General features: G+C 42.3%; 1 protein-coding gene across 4 annotated transcripts in view; it reads right to left on the reverse strand.

Annotated features, from left to right (window-relative positions):
• The window catches only part of LOC310865681 (sodium bicarbonate cotransporter 3-like), a 74,523-nt gene extending 48,826 nt beyond the window's left edge, over positions 1–25,697 (reverse strand). For all 4 annotated transcript variants that reach the window (XM_083774892.1, XM_083774893.1, XM_083774891.1 and 1 more), the window contains exons 1-2: positions 25,580–25,697; positions 2,134–2,215 (exon numbers count right to left, since the gene is read on the reverse strand). In XM_083774892.1, coding sequence (XP_083631018.1) covers positions 2,134–2,215; positions 25,580–25,630 — 133 coding nt within the window. In that variant the 5' untranslated portion in view covers positions 25,631–25,697. The remainder of the gene's footprint in view (positions 1–2,133; positions 2,216–25,579) is intronic.
• Between the last annotated feature and the right edge of the window lie 812 nt (positions 25,698–26,509).

Genomic DNA, 26,509 nt, shown 5'->3' on the forward strand with positions numbered 1-26,509 from the left:
TTCCCCTAGTGTGGTTGAATAGAAACCAATGTGGGATATGTTAGTAGACACCTTTACAAACACATTGGTGAAGAAAATTCTTGTATTCCCAGATTTGACATTATTCTGATAATATTCCTTGACTAATGGAGGAGTAAACAGAAAGAAAGTGGAGGTGGTGTTGAGACAGAGTTGGAGAAGCAGCCGAGCAGGTGAAGGCAGGACAAAGAGATAACTGGCTGGGGAGAGAGAGGGGAGAGAGGAGGGGGTGAGATCCAATGGGGAATTGAGGATTATGAAAGGAGAGAAAGATAAGAGACAATTCAAAGGCAGAGATGAGAGAGCAGGATGGCCCCACGTAGAGACAGACAGGATGCACGGTGGGGGTGGAGGGGGGTTGCTGGCAGAGGGAACAGTTAGAGAGACGTTGCCATTTGTAACGTTGTTGTTGCTGCTGACGTCTTCTCCGGACGTGCATGCGCAGCGCCGACACGCCACGGTACGGCAAAGACCTGGTTAGCTCCGCCTCCCAGTTCTTCTGCGTGTGTGTGTAGTGTCAACACACGCAGAGATTCGCAGAGATGACAGATCAGAATCACACACACACACTCGCGCGCACGCAACACAGTTTTGGTATGGAATGAACATAATATAATAATTAGGCCTGCATCGCTTTGCCTAAAACACTGAATTATAAAAAAGGACCGCAATTGTAAAAAGCCTGCCGCTGGATCCCATTTGTTGAAGAGAGATCTATAGGCTACATTTTCAAATTATATTGTTATGCTTAAATTATCGCTTTGGCTAAAACGTTGAATCCCACAGATAAAGCAGGCTTATCCAGAGTAACACCCTGGATAAATGAGCATACATGTTCACTGAAGAAAGAATGTCGTAGTGCTGAGCGAGTTTGGAGAAAAACCAAACTCACCATCCACCTAGAGATTCTTTAAAAAGTCAACAGTCGTCTATAACAAAGCCTTGCGTCTGGCAAGGCAGGCATATTTCTCTGGCATTATTAATGAGAAGAAGAAAAAGTCCTACCCTCTAACATTGAACGACTTTTAAACCCTCCCAGTCCTACAAGCAGTTTTGCATGCTTTTTTGATAACAAAATTTGTAACATTAGAGCTGATATTATGAATGGTGCTGCTAGCACAAACCCTCAAACAGCAGCTAATGGTGCCGGGGTAGATCTCTTCAGGGGGAGCCTATTGTCATTCTGCGCAATTGATGAAGACGAACTCCGCAAAACCATATCACAGATGACATCATCATCCTGTTATCCCACGATTTTGCAACGCATTGTTTTTCACCCAGTGTCAATTATCTAATGTAATCCTGGGCGCTACACTTCCTCTGCCAACCGGGGGGGCAGCGGACTGACCTCATGCTTCCTTATATACATGAGGAGTCAACACTGCTTCTTTTCACCTGAGGGGGGAATTTCCCCGGCGTGGAAGGAACACGTTATTCCGACGAGTTCCTTTCCCCTCCATCAGGCGCCCCGGCTGGCCAGGGGGAGGTAGTTTTAGAGACCAGGATTACTGCATGTTTTTTGTGAGGGTAGCTACCCTAGGGGACACGGGAAGAACATGCAAACTCCACACAGAAAGGCCCTTTCTCCAACCCTGCCAGGCCTACTCTTGGCAATATTACAACTTGTAATGAATGCCAGAGCTAAAATAGAATTGGCCCATAAACAATACCCTCAATGACGTCAAGGGAACCGATATTAAATCCTTAGAAGGTCTCGACTACATTCTATGTCTTTCTTCTTCATCTGTGTTGTGTGGATAAATCAGGTTAGGGAACTTGGGGTTCTAATCAGTCACGTATCATGAATGTTAACACTGGTATGGCTAGTGTGTTTGTTTACATATCTTGAATGCTAAGCAGGCGATTAACCTGGAAAATCTCTAGCTATGTGGGCAGCTGATCAGTCGAAAGCCTTGCTGCACTAATTGCAATCAGATGAATGGGGGAAGATTGCCGTCTGTTTTGAGGTCACACTCTCTCCATGGAAGAAACGGAGGTCTCCTCTGTGTTTCTGTAGGAAATCACTTTGCTTACCCAGAAAAGCAAACAGTAAAAAGTAAAAGAAAAGAAAAGAAAAGGAATACAACAATCAACCCTAAAAGAAGGTTCACTCACTCTCTAGTTCATCCGTCTCATAGTTTGTATGGGTTGTGGAGCTGGTTTTTCCAAGATCCAAGATGGCTTCCTCATCAAGGCTCTGAGAAGCGAGAGATAATAAAAAATAAAAATAAACATTCAACCAAACTTTTTAGCATATATATATATATACGGTATGTGCATAATAATTGGCATTTGCACAACAATATTGGCAATTGGCATACATGTGCAATTGTGCATGATATTTTGCAGGTGCATAATAACTGCATTATATCATAATAATTAGCATTTTATGTGAAAGCAAATGAACATCAGATCAGTCACAAGTTAAAGTAAGTAAGCATCAACACAGACCTAACATAATGAAGTGTACTTATGGCCTCGTTAATACACCCACAACAGGCAGCAATGTCTTTATTACAAATCACTCGACGAGTGGTGTAATAATCATGACGGAGCTTATCTAGCAGATAATCCGCAACTCATTTTTATTAATGAGCTGGCAAGCCTGGCATATGTGCATCTCTTACAAACTAATTAGGCTGTGTTGGGGAAAAAAATGATCTGTGCGAGGTAGGGTTTCATAGCAACGCCGCCAAGAGTCACCCTATGACGTTACTCATAATATAAAAAGATAAAGCCTGCCCTAAATCACTGAATAAAAGTCATGAGAGCACATGCATGCACATATTACTCCACAAAATGACCAAACACTACAGATACCGAACAAATATAATGAAATACAGTTTCTGTGTGTGTATGTGTGTGACGCTTCGGATGAGCCGAGATGTAAACCCCCCCCCCCCCCCCCCCCCCAAACCAACTGGGTGTTGGTTGGGGTGGGTGGCATCTTGCATCTTGGCCTAAGGGTGGCACATAGTAAGGGACATAGGGTCACCACAATGAGTATAGGGATCATCCTCTGGGATAGCATGAATGCGCGCCGATTTAATGTCAATCTGCCCATTTGGATCTTGAGATTTCTATGGCTAACAAACAGTTGACATGGTTCCGGAGACATTTGTTGGGGCCCGATGTTGGCTCATGGTCATGATGACAGGTCAGCATGCCCACTGTGACATGGAGGGATATGTGATCTGTGAGGCCGCGACATGGAGCTTTCATTAGAGCTGTCTCTGGTTCAGTGAAGCATGGCCACCGCTTTCTACTGAGCTACTGGACCTTTCATTCCGGGGTCGAGCACGTATTGTAGCCGCCTGCACTGGCCTTTCTGCATCAATGCACAGCACAATATTACTCACACGTCCAGTATACATTACACACACACACACACACACACACACACACACACACACACACACACACACACACACACACACACACACACACACACACACACACACACACACACACACACACACACACACACACACACACACACACACACACACACACACACACACACACACACACACACACACACACACACACACACACACACACACACACACACACACACACACACACACAATAAAAGCTCTCTGTAATGCAGTGCAGTGAGGGTAGTTTATCTGCATACACTCATACAGCATGTGTAGGTGGTGTGTTCCCATACATTCCAAAAGAAAATCGTATGTTTTCAAGTGTTACTTTCTGCCAGTGACAAGCCCGCCTCTCTCTTCCACAATTTTGTTTCATCTCTTCAGACTCGAAGGTATTCAACCAATTTACGATACAGCATTCACCAAAAACAAAAAAAAAACGTTTTAACCAATTGACTGCAGGGTACCCCCAAAAAAGGCAAAGTAGTTTAGGGATAAGGGGTTTAGCAGGAGAGAGAGAGAGAGAGAGAGAGAGAGAGAGAGAGAGAGAGAGAGAGAGAGAGAGAGAGAGAGAGAGAGAGAGAGAACACAGCATTTACAGAAGGCATCGTGGCTTCACTGATGGTGATGCCGACAATTCTGGTATGGAAACTGCACCGTGGAAGGGAAGAATCCGAGGTACGTGAGCTCGCTTGCCTCCCTCCAGTACAGAAAATATCCAAATCAAGAGACATTAAGGCACAAACACACAGTATATCCAGCTAACACTTTTCACTGTCTTTTAATGTTTTTTAGCTTCTAGTGATTATTTCTAATAAAGTTGTTTTTAATTGTGTTGTTATCTCTGTAAAGACCCCCCATGTAAAGCGTCTTTGGGTACTCAGAAAGTAAGCACTGTCAATCAGCCATTACATTTTCATCAACAACTGGGGGGGAGAGAACACAGTATAGAGCGCTGAATTCATGTGACTGACTTCAATGACATTCAGATTTCCATCCATATATTACCATAATGAACTGCTCTCCGCACCTTGGAAGAATGAAGAATGTGTGTGTGTGTGTGTGTGTGTGTGTGTGTGTGTGTGTGTGTGTGTGTGTGTGTGTGTGTGTGTGTGTGTGTGTGTGTGTGTGTGCGTGCATGCCTGCATGTGTCACGCACGCCTGCGTGACACATGTATGTTGGATTTGCATTATAATAGTGTTGAGGAGAAAAGGTTACGACTATATGAGAAAAAGAAATAATCAGGGTTCTTTCTTGCAGCATGACAGCAGGTAGTATGTTTCCTCAACTGATGGTAGATTTGCTATTTTGATCAAATGTTTCACTATTTTATTATGACATCATGCCCAGAATAATAATAGTGAATATATATACAAAGTTAAGCTTCTGAACGTACCGCAATCACATAAATCTGTTTGTTGTATTAGTGAGTGTGTGCCATTTCACAAATTATGATATGAGGTGTGTGTGCAACTGTGCATGTGCACAGCTCAGTGGCCTTGTGGGTCCGGGTTTGATCCCCGGCTGGGTCATACCAGACTCTAAAAATGGGACCCAGTGCCTCCCTGCCTAGCACTCAGCATCAAGGGTTGGGGGTAAGTCCCTGTGGAATACTAGAATCATGTCCAGGGGGTGTACAGGAGAATGGCTCCTGTCCTATGGGCCTGATGGCTCTGCAAGGCATATACACTTACTTATTACTTACGAGTGCAATGCATCAGGTGTTTTAACATGCCCCACCTCCCCACTGCCATGAACAACTTCAACACACATGATGCAACCTGTCAAACAGCCTCAGTCCAAAATAAACCCTGCAAATCACTGCTAATCCCCCGGGCCATGGGAGCAGGTTGCCCATTGTGCCCAGAGAGCACAGCTGTGTCGGGGGGCTGGAGAGGCCATGCCAGTAGGGGTGGAAGGATGGGGGCTCTTGGGAAGGAGTGTAGCACCAGACAAAGACAACTGAGATGTGTGGGGGAGGTGGGTCAGCAGGAAACAAAAGGTCATTATTTATCTGTCTAGCTTGGATGACACAGTAAATAAAGTAAGACGATCATTATGAATGCAAATTCTCTGCATCACTACTCGGAAAACGTATCTTTGTGACATAAACTCAAAATACTAGCCTACACTTTTGAGGGTGAGGGAGGCGCCGTCAGCCAGTGCACATGTGCAACTTGTTTTGATGACGTCGTGCCATTGTAAACGGACACCTGGCACGTGCAGAAAGTGTTAGAGCGGCAGGGGCTGAAATTTGCGGCCATTTTCAGGGTGCAACCCAGCACTCTTTAGCTAGTGGATGCGGTGTGACATGGATTTCGAAACAAATTAGTTAAACGCAAAATGCTGCGTTCAAGTTCAGGAGAAAAAAGCAATTCTGCTGAATGCTGCCTTCCGGTATGGCATGGAAAGGAGTGGCATTTGTATTTCTTTCACCATGTAGTAAATGCTGCATCCGTGGTCTGGAGAGGGCAGTTGTTTTACAGACGGTTAAAAGGACAGGGGCTGAAGCCCCCTTTGACGTCTATGTGTGCACGTCCCTGACGGACGCAGTCTTACACAAACCCATTGGCTGCCGCTGTGTATTTATATCGGGGACCCTTCTGTGGTTGCGACTAGCGTCTGGTTTACAGGTTAGTAACATTACCAGCTAATAGCGTCACAGTAGTGGAAAATTTGGCTTGGCTAAGCTCCTCCTCAGTAGATAATATGTATGATGCACCGTTCTGTTATTCCACCTCTGAACGACCTCTGAGTCTGCCATGCACCTACTCCACCATATACTACCAGACTATCCATTGAAGTGTCAATCGCTTCAATGTTGAAAAATGTCCATACATTGTCAAACAATTTTCAAAAATAGCAGAAATAGTAAATCTACAAGCATACAATATCAACTATTTTGTAAATTTCCAAATTATTAAAAAATATATTAAATGTGTCAGTTATTTGTCATTTCTGCCATTTCTGTCATTGTGATTACGAAGCCCTAAAGGCAACCGGAAATACATTGTAACGTTCCAATATTCAATGTAAAAAAAACACAATTAAATCGTTAATTGCAATTACTTGTCTGACACTTCTACTCAACTAAAATGTGTAATGGTGACAGCCCTACTGCTACCGACGAGCTTCATAACTCAGACATTGAAGTGGCACAGGCACTCGCTCGCCTAGCAACTCAATGGTCAGGTGCCTAGATTGTAATCTAGTTATTTAAAAAGCCATGCATTTTTTTGCACATACACATGACAGGGCGTCGTTGAATGAACCAGAATGAGCGATCCCGGGGTCAACTGTGATGGGAATCACTCAGATTTTACTCTGAAAAGCCCTGCCTTCCGTTACCCCCAAAAACCGTGTTGATTTCGTCGATTTTTTAGACGAAAAATGTTCGTTGACTACCTTTTTTCACTGACGAAAACTAAATGGAAACTGAATGAAAACTAAGCTATGATGAGTAAAACTAAGACTAAATATACTGACAATTTCGTCAACAAATAAAAACTAGACTAAAATGTTAGGAAGGGACTAGGGGACAAGAGATCCAGTATACTTCATTATAGACTTGGTTGCATGCTGAAAATAGCTCACAACACGTCGCAACGCATTGTGAGCTTGTAGATCTGCTATTTTCAGGAAGTGCAAAATCAGCCATTACGACGGCATAAAGGCCAGCCAAAATACATTTTAGTTGACTAAACCAGCTGTAGATTTAGTCGACTAAACACTAGACTAACACTAAAACATTCCAGGTGACTAAAACTAAGTGAAAACTATTCAAGAGACTATGACTAAAACTAAAATAGAAATTTGCTGCCAAAAACACTACACTACCTCGTCTTATGTCTCTTTGGAAGCGTTAATAGAGGTGAATAGAGGTGCTTGCTGAAGTCAGAAATGGCCACAGAACATCGGCGTTACGATGAGCAACTTATGTCGGCCCGTAAACAAGGAAGTGAACGGCAGTGCGCATGCGCGAAACCAGCCTAGGATCGCTGAAGAAGGAAAGGCCAAAAAAACAATAACAATAATAAAAATATATGAAATGGTTTAATATCAATAATAAAGGACCTAAAAGATGCCTATACACGTCCAAGGCACCACATGGTTGTAAAGGTGTGTATGTATACGGCATTAGCATAATTAGTCGTCTTAAAGCGCAAATAACTTGCATTTTAAAACTGCTTTTAATATTTAATATCATATTGTCCATGTCCCTCAAACTTATTTCCAATGGTTTGAGCCTCAATCACCACTCTGATATAACCAGGGGCCTGTTTCACGAAACTTGGATTAACTAATCCAGGATTTAGGCCAAAACCAGGCTTTTTAAATCCTGATCTTTACAGCCTGGTTTATTCCGTTCCACTAAAGCCAAGCGAGGCTCAGAATTGGTGGATTTGGCGAGCCGGGATCAGCAAGCCTGGCTTAATAGACAGTCTGGCTTTTTGTCTCTAGACCCATTCTGTAGAACACAGATTTACTGATCCTTCTTCTTCATGGGGTATTAAGGCAGTTTGCATCCTTAATAGTTGCATTACAGCCCCCTTCTGTATATCTCATTATCTTTACTAATCTATTCAAGACTTACTGATACAACTCAGTTGACTTAAGCTTCTAAAATAAATACTGCTGCTGTAATTAAAGAGAGAACATACTCTCAATAGTGGATAGACTGAATGATTAACTACCCCAAAAATATAGTTTACATTTTACCACTACTATTAACTTAAAACAGAATTCTTAATATTGTAAGCATAATGATATTGTCGCATTGTGATATTTGGCCATAACTCCCTCCTCTGAGGGAGCTACCTTTGGGGAAGGGGGTTGTTGTCCAGACAGGGGCCAGACTGGTGAGGGTCATGGGAGCATGCCAAAGTTTGTGCTATTGCCATTGAGAATGCATTGGGCGTTTAAGTTAAATAACTCAGAAACTACAAAACATTTCAAAGTAAAAAGTTCCAGCATGTGTCTCCACAGTAAGCTGAATTTTACAAAGTGTGAATGGAGTTTCTAGGTGAAAGTGATTTTTTGAAGTGCCACTATCTGCCTATAAATGTCTCAAATTTGAAAGCACTATATTTCTAAAACTATGAAACATTTCAAAGATTCCTTTTCAAGCACACATGTCCACCGTAGGATGAACCTAAATGGGTTTGAATGGGGTTTCTAGGTGTAAGTATGTAGGACTAGTAGTGGGTGAAATGTTACAATGGTAATATGTTGTAAAACAATGAGTAATGGTAATATTTAGTGGTTTTCACTTTTACAAATAATAATAATAATATAATATAATAATTCTTCTTAACCGTGCACTGCACTTGCACGACAGCAAACCTATTCATGGGGAACATTCACCAAAAGCATCTGATCTACAAGCTCACAAGCTGTCATGATGTTGTGCAGCCTATATATTTTGGTTATTTGATTTTATATAGTGCTTAAATTAGTCCTTTAATGCAGACCGATACAAATAAGGCAACATAAACCCATAATAATTTAATAAATCTGGGAAACATCATTGGTTTGTGATCAGTTTGACTGCTTAATGAACAGTAAAGACATCAGGATTAGGTTAAACCTGGCTGTTAGCCTGGTCCGGAGCAGGCTAAGTCCAAAGCATTAGTTTCCATGGTAACTTATGTAGCATCACTTTCATGAAACCGAATCAAGCCTCAACATATCCAGGTTAACTGGTTAAGTTAATCTGGCAAGATCAACCAGCTTTCATGAAACCGGTTAAGCACTGATCCAGGATATATTAAGCCAGGATATGTGTTAAAGCCCGGCTTAATCTCTAATCCAAGTTTCGTGAAATAGGCCCCAGGCCTTGTCATTTCTTTCTAGACTTTGAAAGCAGTTTTAGCTGCAGTACCACAATGTCCTGAGGTGGTGGGGTGCTGATATGCAGATTATTTAATATTTGAGACATTATAATACTGATGCTAGATAAACCCAGGCTTGTTTCCATTCCATGCCAGCTTGGAATATCAACAATGGTGGACATTGTAAACAAAGTGGACATGCAAATTTGGAACTGAAGACTGAAAAAGAGAGGAATTATATAAGTAGGGTGACATTGATGACATCACGATGAGGCCAAAATCAGTTGAGCTGTTCCTGAGAGCAATTTCCATTAAAACACCCATATGATATGAAAGCCTGATTGTTCAAAATTGGTTATTTGTGGGGATAGAAAACACATATGGGAGCCCTAAAAACACAAAAGAAATTGAAAAAGTATAATTTTATGTTATAGGTCCTTTAACACACGAACCGACAAAAGCAGTAATAAACTCAGCGGTCACTTGATCCTGTAGGTAGTAGACACTATATACTATAACATTCAAAGGATCAGACCCTTCCTCACCCAGGACTCAGCCCAGCTTTTTCATGTTGTTCATTATCTTGGACTGAACTGGGAGAGATTATTCCCTCATGCAGACCACTGCAGAGGACAGTCCGTGGAAAAAGACAAATCATCATCATATATCATATATAATATGTCTGTCCGTCAGAAACACTGTCGTATATCCTCACTGCCTGCACCAATCACTCCCACTTTTCACACAGGCATTGACCATAATAATATGGAGTTCTTAACGGGGGGGGGGGGGGGGGCAATATCTCACAACAGGTAAGGGCTAGTAGAAACAAACAAGTGGAAACATTGGTCAGAGGACGTGTCCTGGGCGGCAGTTCCCAGCCAGCCAGAGATGAAGGGAATGCTAAACAGAAGCTCAACACTCAGGTCAGGAGATGGGAATGCTATAAAACAGAAGCTCTCCCGTCAAGTCAGGGAACAGAATATCACCTGGAGTGAGAGAACGGAATGGATTGATTCTACGTTCAGGACAAGCCAATCCAAGCATTGGTGGCCACACTTTTGAAGGGGAAAACTCCATCCAATTCACAGCCACAAAGCATGATGAGTCACAGATGCCAGGCATCGATTTCTCTGTCTGTATTCTGTCCATTAATCAGTCTGAAGGGATTAATCCTACGACTGTGGACTTTTTTAAACCAAGCATCCGCACCACAACTCAGAAGGCACCTGTCCCTCTGTTTTCTATATAATGTCTTAACCCAACAGACAGTGTAAATTGAACAGATTATTTCTGAGTCTGATTTAATCCCTTGAACCTTAGAAACCCTATTCTGGGTCTTAACAAGCGAAATGTCACACAAAGTATGTAGCAAAGTGTTACTGTGAGCTTGTAAATTGGCTATTTTCATCAAAGATATTAATGTATAGAGCAACAATGGAGTGGGTATAGTAGAGCCCTTGGGAAGACGTTCAACCAAGTACGGGGTACATGGTTTAAGTGGTTATAGAGGCACAGTCACACTACTATGAAAACATTATCCCATCCCATCACATTTCTTGTCTCATAGAATTACAATATATGTGGCCAGGCCTACAATGACAAAATAAAAACGTCCGGAAGTGAGAATAATCATTTACTTACAAGTCTTCATGCAGAGCAATGGGAGCTATAAATATTCATATATGCGTACATAATAGACATGCAAGCCGTGACTCACGCGTAATGACGCGTTTTCTCTAGTGCCTGTCACACAATTATATAAAAACCGAATCTGCTAGACGTGAATGTGAAAAAGAACAGTTATCAACCACATGAGGCACACACCCTTAACCCAACTCGCCTCTATTTGAATAGAATTATGAGGAAAGGGATGCAGCAGGACACAGTCCCTTTTCAGATGGCTTACCCATAGGGGGAGAGCTCCATGGGGGGGGGGGGGGGGGGGGGGTGCTAGCCAGTGTTTGAGTTGTGTGAGCCGCTGCAGAATTTATTTTTATTCTCTGAAAAAAGTGTGTCACAAAAAGTGCTTATACCGTGCGACATAATTAAGCTACTCACTGAACTCAGCTGTCACTGCAGGGTAGAATGGCAACTGAATCAGTGAGTCGAGTTGTAAGGTAATGACCAACATCATCATGTGACAATTTATTTGTGATCAGTTTTACAATCTTCATGGACAGCAGTGGTTCTCAACCTGTGGATCAGGATCCCCAAAATATATTTTTGGGGGTCCCCAGATCTTCTTAATAGCCTACCTAAAAGACAGAAAATGAGTGAAAATAGCTGATCAACTCAAATTATTATTTTTTGGGGGGGGGTCCCCCCAGTTAAAATATGATAATTTGGGGAAGGACGCCTCGACAGGGGGGTACCCAGTTTTGAGGGATCACGGCCTGAAAAGTTTGAGAACCATTGATGTACAGCACATAATCCTGTGATGGTACATTGTAAACTCCAAGCACCTCTCAACAGCCCCCGGGCCTCTGCTGTACTGTATTTATCAGCACCACAACAACCACACACAAAGATACACTGCTGCAGTTGTGACAGAGGGCTGTCTGTCACAGTGATGCACGCCAGGCATCGTTATGGGCCCACAGTGCTTAAGTGCCCTATTGTATGAGCATTCATAACACTGAGTCCTGACTAAATTATTCATAATTGACTGACAAGGCATATGAAGTAAGAGGTGATGGAAAAGTGGGCAGAAATAACGAATGACTACATCTAAGAATACATCCGCAACAGCATTGTGTTTGGAGCTTGACAAACTGTCTGGGGGATTGATAGCAATTACCGTAGTCTAATTAACTTTAATAGGCCACGTTTACACGTCGATGGTCTGTAGACAAAACGGAGGCACAACAGTGATTAAAAAACGCTGTAGTGTGCATGCCAGGTGGCTAGGTGGCGGTGACACACACAGATAAACCAGTGTTACGTGTGCTCTTTAGAGAGCATGCAGCACTGCTTTCTGTGTTTTCTCCCTCTCTACATATTCTCCTGGACTGCGTCCAAATTCATTCCCTATGCCCCATATAGTGCACTACTTTAATTTGTACTTTTTAAACATTTGTTTTCCCCTGTCTTTTCTTCCCTGGCGGATCTCGAAGTTACAGATCTCGAGTGATCTGTGCATTTATTTGCAATTGTTTTATTGATTTTATTTGATTTATAAATAAAACAAGTACTGGCTCGGCCAGCGCCTGACGTTAGGAGAGGAATCAGTTGCTGTAGAATATGTTTCTTCTAGTCAGTTGATTCTTCAGATCCATATGAGGCGATCTGAAAAAAAAAAACCCTATGGGGATTACAATGCAAATAAAAAGTACCCACGGACCTATAGCACCCTCTACCGATATTGACGTCAGACTCTGTGCTCCCTATATAGGGAGTACTGAAATCACTAATCATCACTATTAGAGTCCACTAAGTCTGGATCCCCATATGGGGAGTAGGGAGTAGGGAACAACCCTATGGATTCGAACGCAGCCTTGCTGTCCTAAATCCCAGGTCCAGCTCAGTTACAGCGTTTCCAGACCTGAGCCGACAGCTGCGGCCGTGTTCTGCGGTCGGCCAGCAGTCTTTTCCAGGTTTTTAGACAGCTGGTGGATGGAAAAGTATCTCCACCCATGCGGCTGAATGCCGCGATGGCCAGATTCCCGGAAACGCTTGCCCCCGTGGCAGTCAGCCACGTGGGTGGAGCTTAAGTTCCATCCACCAGCTGTCTAAAAACCCGGAAAAGAAAAAAAACCAGAAAACGGCCGCGCCTGTTTAGTAGGTCTGGCAACAGCTAGTATAATCACTGGTCGGCTCCGCCTCTCTATGTCATTGCTCCGCCAATAATCAGTTTACCAATCATCTCCATTTCCCTTCCAATAAAAGCACCTGCGTAGCCCCTCTCCCTTCCACCATGTCAGACAGAGACAGCTCTGGTTGTGTGCTGACTTACAGGCTTTGTGTCAGATTCAGGCCTGCTTTATGTATCTCAGCCTGTTGTTTCTTTCAGGGAAACTAGATAAGAGCTGGGGTACCCTGTACATTTCCATCACATAGTTTTTTTCTGTTAAACACATTAGGTTAGGTGTGAGTGCCACCCTCTGTATTTTTGTCCGATTTGTTAGTGTATTTAGGTTTTGTTTTAATTGTCTATAGAGAAGTAATTTACATACATTATTAAAGATAGTAGAGTTTTGGTTTTATGGTTTATGGTTTATCACACGTTTTGCGGATTCTCCATATTGCAGGTTTACATGGAGATGGGACACGGAGCGTTTCCAAAGACTTCCACCCTGGAAGGTGGTTTCACTTTTCAATGGCCTATCAGGTTATGATAGGTTAAGGCTTGAATTGTCGCTAAGATATGGTTAGGGCAATGGTTAAGGTTAGGAAACTAGAGGTGCAGAAATCAGTTCAAAGTACAACGATGTATGCTTGTGTTTTCTGTGGTTCAGCAGTGGAATGGAACACTGTGGTTTGTGTTAAGATAAGTTCAAAGCTTTAAACGGTAAACAAAATGCTATGATCATTGAACTTATATTCAGGTGCCCCGACGGAGCAATATTACTCACTTCAACAAGCAAAATATATGCACCACATTATTTCACCTCTCAAATTACTTGAGGTCCCTTCAGACAGGCCCAGCTGTGCGAGTTTTTGTTCCAATCCCAAAGTGCACCTGATAAATTCAATAATGAGTTCTTGAGCCTCTGCATACTATACCTAATCAGTGGAACAACTTACTACCAAACACGCTAGGGCAAAAACCAACAATGCTGCCTGTAATCCAAACAATACCTATCAATCAATTGACTGTATTTGCCAAGAATTAGGGAGTTAAACAGTTAATTTCAGATTTCCGTGGACAACAAATGAAATCTACAATCAAATCACTTACAGAGAGGTGGTAAGATTTATACGGACAAAATGGTTTTCCAATTAAGTAGGACTAAAAAATGAGGTAGTCAGGGGACATTTACAAATGTTTTTATCATTCCGCTTGTTGTTTCATGACTCTATAGAGGATTTATGAGCCTATAGAGGATAGTCACACTCCTTGAACACACACACCCACACACACACACACACACACACACACACACCCACCCCACCCCTCGGCTCCACAAATATATCTTCCTCCCTCTTGCTGACTTTCACAGGACTAGTAAGCATTCATTCACATTTCTGCCCCCTGACTAATCTGGGCTGCTGCCCAAAATGAGTACCTGAGTGTTCTAAATCCATTCTCTCTTAAAACAACAAAACATCTCCCTGAAGCTTCCAGATGCTTGTTTTGTTATTAAATGATCATCACGGCAGTCCCCATTTTCTTCCCTCCTCCCTCCTCCTCCTCACACTCTCTCTCAGCATCCATGTCATCTAAAAAAACAGAAAGGATGTTTTCCATTTCAAGCGACAAAGTAGTCAAGGCAAGGGGGCTTCTTCTTACCACTCTTTCAAATCTCTCCCTCTACGCTTCCATCCCTCTCTCTTTCTCTCCATACCACCCCAGGCACCCTTTCAGATCTGCCAACCACCTGCGCTCCTCCATATAGTACACCCAGCGCTGAGCTGCTGTGCAGCGGAAGAGCCTAAGAAAGGACGCACTTTGACACACAAATGCACACACACACACACACACACACACACAGAACTCATTCTTTACGACTGGATAAGAGTCAGACACAGTTACAGATATTAAAATGGGTTTGCGTATGTCGTGCACACACAGAAAACCCCTTGCACAGTGCACACACACAGCTCGGACAATAGTGAAGACACACATTTACAATATCTCACGTGTGTGAATAATATGCATCCACACACTCACATACCGTAAGCACGTGTTCTCCTTCAGCCTTTCCCTCCATTTGGGACTGGAACCTCAGCAGCAGACGTTAGCCAGTTCCTTACCCTGACCAGCTGTCCTCCCTAGGTACATGTGAGCCTGTGTCTGAGCGTGTGCGTATGTGTGAGAGAGACTGTGTGTGTGTGTGTGTGTGTGTGTGTGTGTGTGTGTGTGTGTGAGTGAGACAATGTACGTCTGCGTCTGAGCTGGGTTCTAACAAGAGATACTAGAGTGGTCGTCTGTCTGTCTGTCTGTCTGTCCGTCGCCTCTGCCTCAGCTCATCTGTTCATACAGAGAGATACAGTACTAGTGGTCGTCTGTCTGTCCGTCGCCTCGTCTCTGTTCATACAGAGAGAGGGAGAAAGACTGAGACAGAGCAGCACAGAGATAAAAAGGGGGAACAGAAAGGGGGAGAGAGAGCTGCTTTAAAACAGACCAGCTTAGCTCTACCCTGCCAGTCCGCTCTTTACTCAACAGCCAATCCCTGCTACCATGAATATTTTATTCAACCAGTGAAGAGCGCTCTCTCTCTCTCTCCCCTCTCTCTCTCTCTCTCCCTCAGAGGACGTCCACACTTGGAGGACGCACAAATACTCACCCACTGAGGTATTCAGGTCATACATACAACAAGGGCTCGGCCCCCCAATACACGCATACAGATAAACAGAAACACGTGTCTTAATGTAGATAGTCATTCTACACAGGCGGGTGCAGTGCACTGTGAAGGACGGACGGCAAGTCATATTCATTAGGAGCCTGCATGTCCGTCTTTCATTCTCTTGACATGTCATGATCCCTCAAGGTCAGCCACGTCTTTCGGCGTCCAGTAATCCCTCACTTAGTGATGACTCATCGCCCCCTCCTCCCCATGACTTTTTTTCTTTGACCTTTATTTTTCCAGGTGCTCCACGACAAAGTGTCCTCCTCAATTCTGCACACACTTCTCTTTTATTGATGTTACCTGTCTTTGTACGGTTTATTGTGCAAATAAACTAAACTAAACTGGTGTGGGTAAAATTGCAGCATCAAGTCAACATAAAAGACAAAGACAATATAGAGCAACATATTCTAATAAAGTGGTCAGCGAAACCAAAGAAGATGGTTATTTGATTACTCAAGGACACGCTGTGGAAGTGTGGAATCCATGCCTTGGATACCCACCATGCACAGGACGATCCGTCAATGTCTATGACTCTATGTACGTCAACAGCATCTCATCAACTATCCTACCACCGCACATCATTACATTAACCACCACCGAAACGGTTATTGCTGTAATAAAGCTGAGCCATAAATCATTGCCTCAACAACTCATCTGGGATATATTATCCCAGATGAAATTAAATGAGAAGGGTGCCATCTAATGGATGAAGCTATATTTAGCACAAACACCTGGCAAAGTAACCATACTATAGATCCAAGTCCAGGGGCCAACCACACTGGACACGTCAGCCTCCGTGAAGGGTGGCTTTTTGCAATGGTTATAATCAATTTGACTGAATTATTTAATTGTGTTTGCACGTCAACTTGTGTACACACGCTCAAGTTTTTCACATCTTTGTGCGTTTGTATATTAGCACGGAATGTGTGTTTGTGTGTGTGTATGCCTGTATGGGCACAGAATGTGCTCAGCTGATTGGCAGAGCACGGAATGTGATGTATGATGATGTATGATGAATGATGATAAGAGCGCCCCTCACTTCACATGGGTGTGATTTCTTTATCTAGCAGATAAGCACTCCTCCGGATCATTGCAGATCATCGCATGGGTTGATTCGTCTGGCTTCCAGGCTAGGGTTAAGAGGTGAACAGACAGGATTGTTTTTCTCATCTCTAGACCAGGAGTAGGCAACAATCACTGGCACACTGGTGTAAGTGTGAGAAGGAGGATGTTTGGTTAAAAATAAACTATTTAAAAAAATGTGAGAAGTCCCTCACATTTGTATATGTAAATTACATCCTGCACATAATTCTACATTAATTAAAACTCTGAAATCTGACTTGTGTGACAGGGACAGGGAGGGACCTGACCTACTGTAAAAGACAAGTTGTTATTATGCTGCAAACACCACCCCTTTCTAAATTGGGAAATCCTTATAGAGTTGATAACCACATTTGTGTGACCGTTTCATAAGGCCTCAGGTTGAGAACACTGTTTATGTTGGCTTAAAACGGGACTAATCAACATTTCTTCAATTAAGAGAGAGAGAGAGAGATTAAATGGAAACTGAGCTACACTTCCTAAGCGCCTGCTCACTAACTGAACCAAGACATCAGAGACACATACTTCTCACAGATTGCAATCACCCAAAGAGCATTTGAAAACATGACCAACAAAAAACTATCTGCTGGGCGAAGTGCAACAACAATGTGCACAACGTACAACACAGCAGCAAGATTCGTGAGCTGCTGTGACAGGACAATGATGTCGAATGGAACACAATTGTGTGTATTCCTGGCATTTCCTGTACCGTCTTCATCGAGTAATCTCGGTACAAAGAAAGAAACACTGTACGGACACAAACACAAAGAATAAGAGGTTTGATCCTATAGAACACACACACACACACACACCCCTCCCTCCCTGTTCCTTCAGTAATCACAGTGCGTGGTTGAACCACTCGATACAAAAAATCTAATCAATTCCTCCCTCCGTGTGGTAACATAACTATTGTTTGAAGTTGATTGGGGTCAGAAAACAGCAAACTAATAAATATCTGAGGGGTGAACGACGTCAGGACAGAAATCAGGGTCGCCTGATTGAAGTGAGTTTTTCTTGCTCACAAGAATGTACAATTACAATGTAGGCATTTAGCAGACACTCTTAACCCGGAGTGACTGACAGTAAGGCCTCATTCACTTCACACGTATCAAACACCAATCAAGCATATTTTTGGTCGTTGTTTTGGGCCACCACAATGCTTTTCCAATGGGAGTCACATGGTTTGACCAAAACATTTTGTTTGATGGTGGGGAGGGGCAGAACACCACCAGCAATCAGCAATCAAACACAAATGTTTGGTCGTCAAACCATGTGACTCCCATTGGAAAAGCATTGTGGTGGCCTAAACAAAACTAATATATGACCAAACATTTCTTTGATTGCGTTTGATACGTGTGAATGAGGCCTAAGCAAGAACAACACATGGTAATACATCAATGTATTTGATTTGATTTTTTAAGTAGCGAAGACAATAATCAGTTTATTTCTGAAGGAATACACTGTCTTGTGTGTATTCGTTCATGTGTGAGTGTGAGTATCATACGCACGTGCGCGCGTGTGGTGTGTGTGTGTCGGCGACTCGACGTCGTGCACACGCACATGTGTGGACACGTGCATGTATGTGTGCATGCGTGACACAAGTTGTTTACGCCCCTAGTTAGTTTGATCATCTCATTATGATGATCATTTCTGCCATATTATAATCATGCATCTCTAGCTCAAGGCCTCAAGCCAAAAACTAGATGGAAGTTGATCTTGAAAAAGCCTTATTTGGTCAAACAAAGGAGCAAAAAACTGAGAAGAAGTTCAAGAGAATCCATGTTCTTACTGTATAGGTTCAATAAATACTTTGTGTTTCCACAGTAATTCTAGCCAGTTAGCCAAAGAGAATGCATGGGACACGACACAGCCTATAACCAGTTTAGCAGTGAGAGATAGCTTACAGCTATGAGCAAACACTGACTATATCATAGAAACATCACAGCGGAATAAAAATAACTCACAAGGTCATTTTGGTTTGTTTTTGTTGAAACGATGTCAGATAAGTGCATGGTGAACGCTCTCTCCACATCCTTCCCCTAACCATACCACATCCATGGATACTTCCTCCATTTTCAACCTTATCTTCATATAGCTGGTCCTCACGAATGATGCTCATTTATGGCATGGCACAATGTATGTCTACTGTCACAGTACGCTCCTCTGCCCTTGGACTTTGTCAGTGATTTGGGACCTTTACTAGTATTTGTGTTCTGTACCTTATTTTGTAGTAGAGTTATGTGATTTTCTGTCTGCCTTGTTTGCTGTCACACCTTGTCTTACCTCCCTGTATTAGTCTAACCATAGAGTATTAAAAGGATAGAGACTGAACCAGAGCGTTTTGCCAATTTCTGAAAAATAAATAAAAATAAAGTGGTCATTAAAAATTTGACATAATATTGCTTATAGCAGCTTTAAGATGAAGACGTCAAACCAGTCAGAAACTGCGCTTTACAGAGATTGTGCATCAATTCACCCATTCACACACATTCATACACGGATGGCGGAGGAAACCATACAAGGCACCAACCAGCACATCAGGAGCAATTTGGGGTTCAGTGTCTTGCTCAAGGACACTTCGAGACCAACTCTGGGGGAGCCCAGGTTCGAACAGGAAACCTTCCACGGAAAGGGGGAGAGAGATGGGGAATGACACGCGGCAAAGGACGTCGGGTTCGGGAGTCGAACCCGCAGCTTTAACAAAAGTCTGAGCCTGTTGACTGCCGGACTACTAGTTCTCTTTTCTCAAAATACGAAGATGGCAGTGTTACCAATAGAAAATAGACCTACTTCCATACATGTTTCTGTGAAGGACCGACAAAGGAACTCCAGGGCAGGGTGGTACACAATGGCTAACATTTATCATACTCTCAATAGTGGCCCCTTAGAAGCTTATGGTCTGAAACTTCACGTCACTCTGCATAATATTAAGTTAATTTTGTAGGAAAACCTCTGCCCTACAGAGGCTGGATTGTATGGTACGTTAACAAACAAGCTCTCCTTTGTGCAGGCATTAGCCTATAGGCTGCTGTAGCGATGAAGCCTCCATTGTGAAAGGTTGAACGCTATGCCATTAGTTCTACAAAAGGGCCTCAATCGATTTAACGAACCATTCAAAGAAAATGTCATAACGCTGGTGAAGGTTTTAAGACGATGTTTGTTTTTTTACTCTACGGCCGCTAAAGAAACACTATTGGAAAATGGGAGAGACAATTTTATTATCAACTATTTGAATCATCCTTTTCCCTCCCCAATTCCTGTCACTACCAACCCCCTACTATTTGTCTGATGAGGATGTGGAGTAGACAACCAAACCAACTTTGATAAACATTCTTTTGACCCGACAGTGAGAACTTTCACCGGGAGGGTGTATGCCGAGGAGCACACTATCCCAGGGGTTGACACTAAGGTCTCAGAGGCACTTGCCCTTTGGGCAACACAAGTACAGGTCATGTTCTACTTGCCCAAAGCTCATGCCCACTTGTTCAAAAAGTTAATCGTCCATTATAAAATTAATAAATGATGGTTAAAGAATTTAATTACCGGTCACTTCATTGTTTTTCCTTCTAGGGCTGTGAGATAAAAAATGTCACACCTCAATTTTTATGCCCAATACCTACTATGAATAGGACTATGGGACGGGTTCACAATTGTTATTCTATGTGTGTGGCTATTTTACATTCCACAGACCAGAAGACAGAGCGCTCTGGCCACGTTCAGATGTTTTTTTAGACACATATCTCATGTTGTGTTTATAGATTGACGTGTCTACTCTCCTCTCAAACGAGCACTTGCCCGGTCGGGAAACCTGAAAACAAACCCCACCTGCCCGAAGGTTTTTATTTTACCTGGCAGGGGCAGGTGGGAAATCCTGTTCATACTCCAGTTTTAGGTGATAAGGTGGCCACCGAAACGGTGGTTAGTAGAGAGATGTGTTTGGGTGAGCGGTGAAGGACTATTCAGGGGCAGGGGCATTACGGATTCTGGACTCAAACAATGTTATCAATAATTGCTTTTCAGTTTTCACCACTTCAATTAAGTATTTGACTGAATTCCCCTCAGGTGAAGAATGAACTATTGCTATAAAAGAACATCAGTAAATTGTTCAGTCAAGTCATTTAAACTAAAAACCACTGAACCCAGCCAACTCACGCAGACTATTCCCTGGCATATCAGTACCTGGTGGGATCTATAGGCAACAGTCATTCTCACTAAAAGATGCATATTCTTTTTGCTGATAATTAAATAGCAAATGGCAAAGCATGTAATGTCACCCATTTTTTAACACAAACAATAAAAACCATATATGAACAACATCCCCCCCCCCCCCCCCCCAACAGCGCAATAGAGAAGAACAGAGAAGAAAATAATAATAATAAATACAACAAACAAGGTCAAGGGTCACATCATGGGTCTCAGTCTTGTGATTGTGTCATACACCAGTGGGAGAAACACTGTCCGCTACACTTGAAACACTCACAGAGCATTCTTCTGGATAGATATGGTTATTAAAATATTCTATGAAAGGTCTCCATGCCTCAAAAAAAGCAGTCAGTAATTCTTTCTAAGCTTTACAAGTAGCAGATCGCATCATTAAGCCAGATTGAGTGAGATGGTGGTAAATATTAGTACAAACAAGAGAATGATATAGCTGCCTGGCGCCAGACATAATAACGTCAGTCAGAACACGCACATTAACAAGGTGAATGGAGATCAGACCAAATGGACTGTCATTTAGTGATAAATATAAACTCTGCAAGCATAATGGGTGCCTCAGGCAAAGCCATACTATAATAGTGGACTCATTCCTTTCCTTCAACCCCTTTATCTCTCTCTCTCCGTCACTCTCCGGAACATCCATTAGCTCCTGGCAGGCTAGGAAACAAAGATGCATAAGTGCAATTACGGTTGAACTTAATACCTATATTTTTTTTACTATTCCTCTTTAATCTAATCATGTATTTTGCCATAATCAGTTAGGTAGCTTTAAGGTATGGCCATGACAGCAATAGTACTAAAACTGTTTAAAAAAAGATACAGGTATATATAATATTAATCATATTCGGATATTTGGTATTCGGTTTTCGGCCAACTGTTTCCTATATTCGGTATCCGGTTTCCCTTTCGGTCCATCCCTAGCGTGAACCCATAGTCATATTCATAGGTATTTGGCATACAAATAAATTGGTATGACTTTTTTTTTTTATCACACAGCCCCATGAAGTAAAGAAGTGTTAAATTGAACAGTAATTCAAATTTTACCTATCATTTTATAATGGATGATTTTTACTTTTCGGGCAAGTGCCTCTGAGACCTTAGTGTCAACCCTGTCCTTGGAGAATTAATATGAAATGAAATTGGTTAAGGCAGCAGCGGCTAAGTGGAGCCGGGTTTCAAGCATCCACGCTCAGCTGACATCAGAACAATGGAGTACTTTTTCGTCAAGATGAGCTTGAAGGTTAAACCCATTTAGACCAGAGGCTGATTCTAAAAAATATGTCTTCTAAATCCTGACAGTTTTCTGAAAAACCTATGTTTCTATGTCAGTGGTGCTCAACATTTTTCATGTCAAGGACCCGCATAATTATCTGTATTTGGCTGCAGAGCAGACCTCCATCTGAAAATATGTTGTTCCAGGGACCCCCAAGAAACAAAGATTTGAGTTAAAAACCGACACATTTTCACGATTTTTCAATAATAGCAGATCTACAAGCTTGTGAGATTGTAGATCTTCTATTTTTCAATAGCTAAAGTATAACATAATGCTTAAAACACAAAAAGGGGTTCCCTTCCAGAATGGGTTAGAGGCCAGAGACTTAATTAGGACTTCGGCACTCGGCAGTCCATTTGACTGAAGGGCCCCGTTACAGCCAGAAGCATTGACATCTATTTCAGCCAAAATACAACTCGATTCCCAACCCAAACTAAAAAACTAACCAAAAATTATTCCTGTCTTTAAAATACGTGAACATAGTTTAACTCGCCCCCACCCCTCCTTTCTGTATATTTAATTATGATTCTGCTGAGCTTTATTCCAATATATGTTTTGTATTGCATTTGTAATACATGTACGTATGTACGTATATGTACGTATGTACGTATATGTACTGATGAATTGACTACAATGTACGACAATGGAAACAAGCCCCTGGGGCTTTTTGTGTTATCCTTTTAGCTGCAGCATGTCTTTTGAGTCGTTTTGACTGTGTAACACATGTACATGTTAAAGTAATCAATCAAACATACTGTAGGTCCAAATTGCAAGCTAACAACAACGGTAGCACTTGCTATGCATGCATGTCTATAGGGCAAACAACAATGGAACAGGAGCGCACACCAGCAGTGAGAAGGTGCTGCTGACCACAGAAGATATATAGAAAAAAGAGATATAGTGTAAAAGAGAGAAGGTCGCACAGCTCGTAGCCACGATGCAAGAGAGATGGGGAGTGACATGGAGCAAATGTCCTAGGGATCCCGATCCGAACCCGCGACACGCCTAGGTGCCCGGACCGCTATGCCAGCTGTTCCTTCCCCCTCAGCAACCCCAATAAAAAACATGTGCTGGCTCTGACACTATAGCTGCATTTAGATGAACACCTTTCTTCCACTCTGATTAAAATAAACCCGATTGAAGGTTTTGGATCAAGTGTTTACATGTGGCGAGATCAATCCGATCTGATTTACAATTTACAATTTAGGCATTTAGCAGACGCTCTTAATCCAGAGTGACTTACATTAAGCAAGAACAAAAAAGCATGGGAATACATCACATAAAAAGCATCATGAAACATGCGTAAGCTAAGAAAGTAACAGTGGAATATCTATATAATGAAACTATACATATACTATGCTATACATATGTACTATGACGTGCTGTGACTACATACAATGCAATTATAGTGCTGTCTACATAACATGCTATAAGTCTGTGTCAAATGCTATCTAAGTCTACAGAAATGCTATCTAAGGGGGTGGGGTAAGTGCTATGGGCCATGATGGAGTCTGAAAAGGTGGGTTTTCAGACTACGGCGGAAGATTGGAAGTGATGCTGCAGTTCTGACTGCAATGGGAAGTGCATTCCACAGTTTTGGAGCCAGAAGGGCTGATGTTTGTTTACATGTGTCCACTTTTAATCGGGTTAGCCGTGTATAACAACAATATTATTACTATAAAATGGGCCACCACATCATGTGTTTTCCCGCTTTAGGTAGAACACTCCTCTGCACCTGATTAGAATTTAAATCATGTTGGACTTGATCGGGTCACGGGTGTATTTAGGTGTATAGACTGTATACATCAGGTTTATTTTTAATCTTGTTTTAACCCGATTAAAAGTGTCCGTGTAAACACAGCTAGACCGTGAGGTGAATGTCATTTAACCTCTGGAAGCCCCTTAGCTTCATAGCATACAAGCCCACAATGACTCACACTGTAACATGCTTGTATAGACCGGCTATTTTCTGCAAATGAGTATAGAGCCCTGGGAGATACCGGTCAACTAGGATATAAGTGGTTAAACGTATAGCTCCGTGAAACAAGTTGTGTTTCCGGGGACTCAGTAGCTCTCAGTGCGAGTTATTCCATCACCTACATTTCTATATCTGTAAAGCTCAAATCAAACAACAAACAGGATGGGGGCAACACACACACAAGTCAGACCGGGGCAAGAGGTCAGCATTAAGTAGGGCTTGTGTAACCCACAAACTATGTAGGTAGGTCACAACAAAAAATATGTTGCACAAAATAAGATCTGTATTTTCCAAGCACCCGTTTTATAGTTATTTGTTGACGTCACAGCAGAACGACATTCAAAGGGGCATTTAAGTCCTGTAATGTGAACTACACTGTTAGTTAATCTTCGGAATGAAACACATACTGTCTGAAGGCTTGCAAATTCCTTACTTCAAAGCACCGTGAAGAACATGTTCTTAACTTAGCCCAATACCAACATTTTCCATGTGTTTCAAGATAGTTCAAAATATATTTTGGCCAAACATAAATTAAGCAGCTGAGCAGCAGTGAGTCTGGCCGGGCATTTTGAGGAAGAAAATGTAAAAAATGCTGATGCATTTATTGATGCAATATAAATTACGGTAGTGGCACCATGGACGACTGATTTGTTGTGGAATTTCACATTTTTAGACATTTGCTGTGGCGCCACCATCAGGATCATTAGCCCGGCGTTGAACTGAGGACCCATGATGAAGTTGTTTATTCCATGCATGTGAATAAGAAGATTGGTAAATATAATATGATGTTCATTATGGCATTACAGTGCATTAGTGTTTAACTAGATAATTCTGTCCTGTTAAACAATGACTGATATAATTGTAATATGCTCCTGACTGAGTGAGTCCTGAACACTGTGAACAAGGGGTTGAGACTTTGCCTGCTCGACTCGTGTGACCGTGTCTGACTATAGTTAGTAGCACCTAATTTGCTTTCTGTGACGAACCCACATGAGACAAACACCAACCAATCAAGGCGACAACCTTGTACAAACAACAAATGTGATTTGATGCTCCCACTGCCTTCCATATGAAGGCGTTTTAATCACAAGACGCTCCTTCGCCACGTGTCCTGAGTCCTGACTACTGGAAAGCCGGGTGCTAACAATAGCAGCTGACTCCAGTTCCAAAGCCAGCATCCCCCATTATTTCTCTTGCAGCAGACATCTGGGGTGAGAAAAGCATGCATTTTTTCCAGCAGAGTGTAATGTGTTTTGTCGGATCTTACCGTCCTCAAAAGGGGTCTCATTTGCTCAGCAAATACAGCAGGCTGCGCCATTATTTCACCTGTCGCCTTCTTCAAGTTGTTTTTTACCGTCCCGGGTGCGGTGCTGGAGGGGTCCTGCAGTCACTTTACTGTGAACTAGTATGTATGATGATTTGGGTTGGGGTACTGAATCATGCCACACAGCCACAGACAGAGACGCCTTACGGGTGATTGACAGGTTTCTCCGCCAATAGCCTTTCGGTAATCGGAACTCGAAGCCAGAGAGAAGGCTGTTGGGGGCGGGGCAGAGGCAGAGCAAACTCGCTGACCCCGCCTACAACAAAAGTCCCCAAGTGCGCTTTTGTGACACAGTCTAGACGTTGACTTTTGGAGAAACCAAACCTCTAAATAAATCTGGAAATCTATGAAATGTTAATTTAGTCGTTTGTATGGACGTCCATGCCATGGACGTTTATGATGAATTGAAAACGGTGCATGGACCCTCTTGTAAACAAGTGTAATAATGCTTTTATAATAATGTAATCTTTGTAATAATGCTTTATGGTGTCGTCCACTCACAGTTAAGTTTTTGTATTGAGTTGTGCTTGAGCCTTGAAATGTACTGTAATTCTGCAAACTGTTAATAAATAAATCAATCAATCAAATCAATCTGCCAGTCGGTATAGTAAACATAGTAGTCTGTTTGGTGGAGTTGGTAGTAATCACAGTATTTTGCTTTAGTGGAGAGCTATTTTAAAGCACCAAGAGAGGTGTACCACTTTCTTTCAAAGTGAAATATGTCCCTTTAATTATGATTAAATACAATTAAAAAAACAAGTGCAATAAATGCCAATCAACGTTTCTTGTCCTCCATCATTCGGGGTCAGAGTTGACAGCGCATATCCCCTTAATGTTGCCCACTGGTCCCTGATGCTCGCTTGTCCCCTGAAG

Source organism: Protomyctophum parallelum (assembly GCF_964188405.1).
Source record: "Protomyctophum parallelum genome assembly, chromosome: 1".
Taxonomy (NCBI): Eukaryota; Metazoa; Chordata; class Actinopteri; order Myctophiformes; family Myctophidae; genus Protomyctophum; species Protomyctophum parallelum.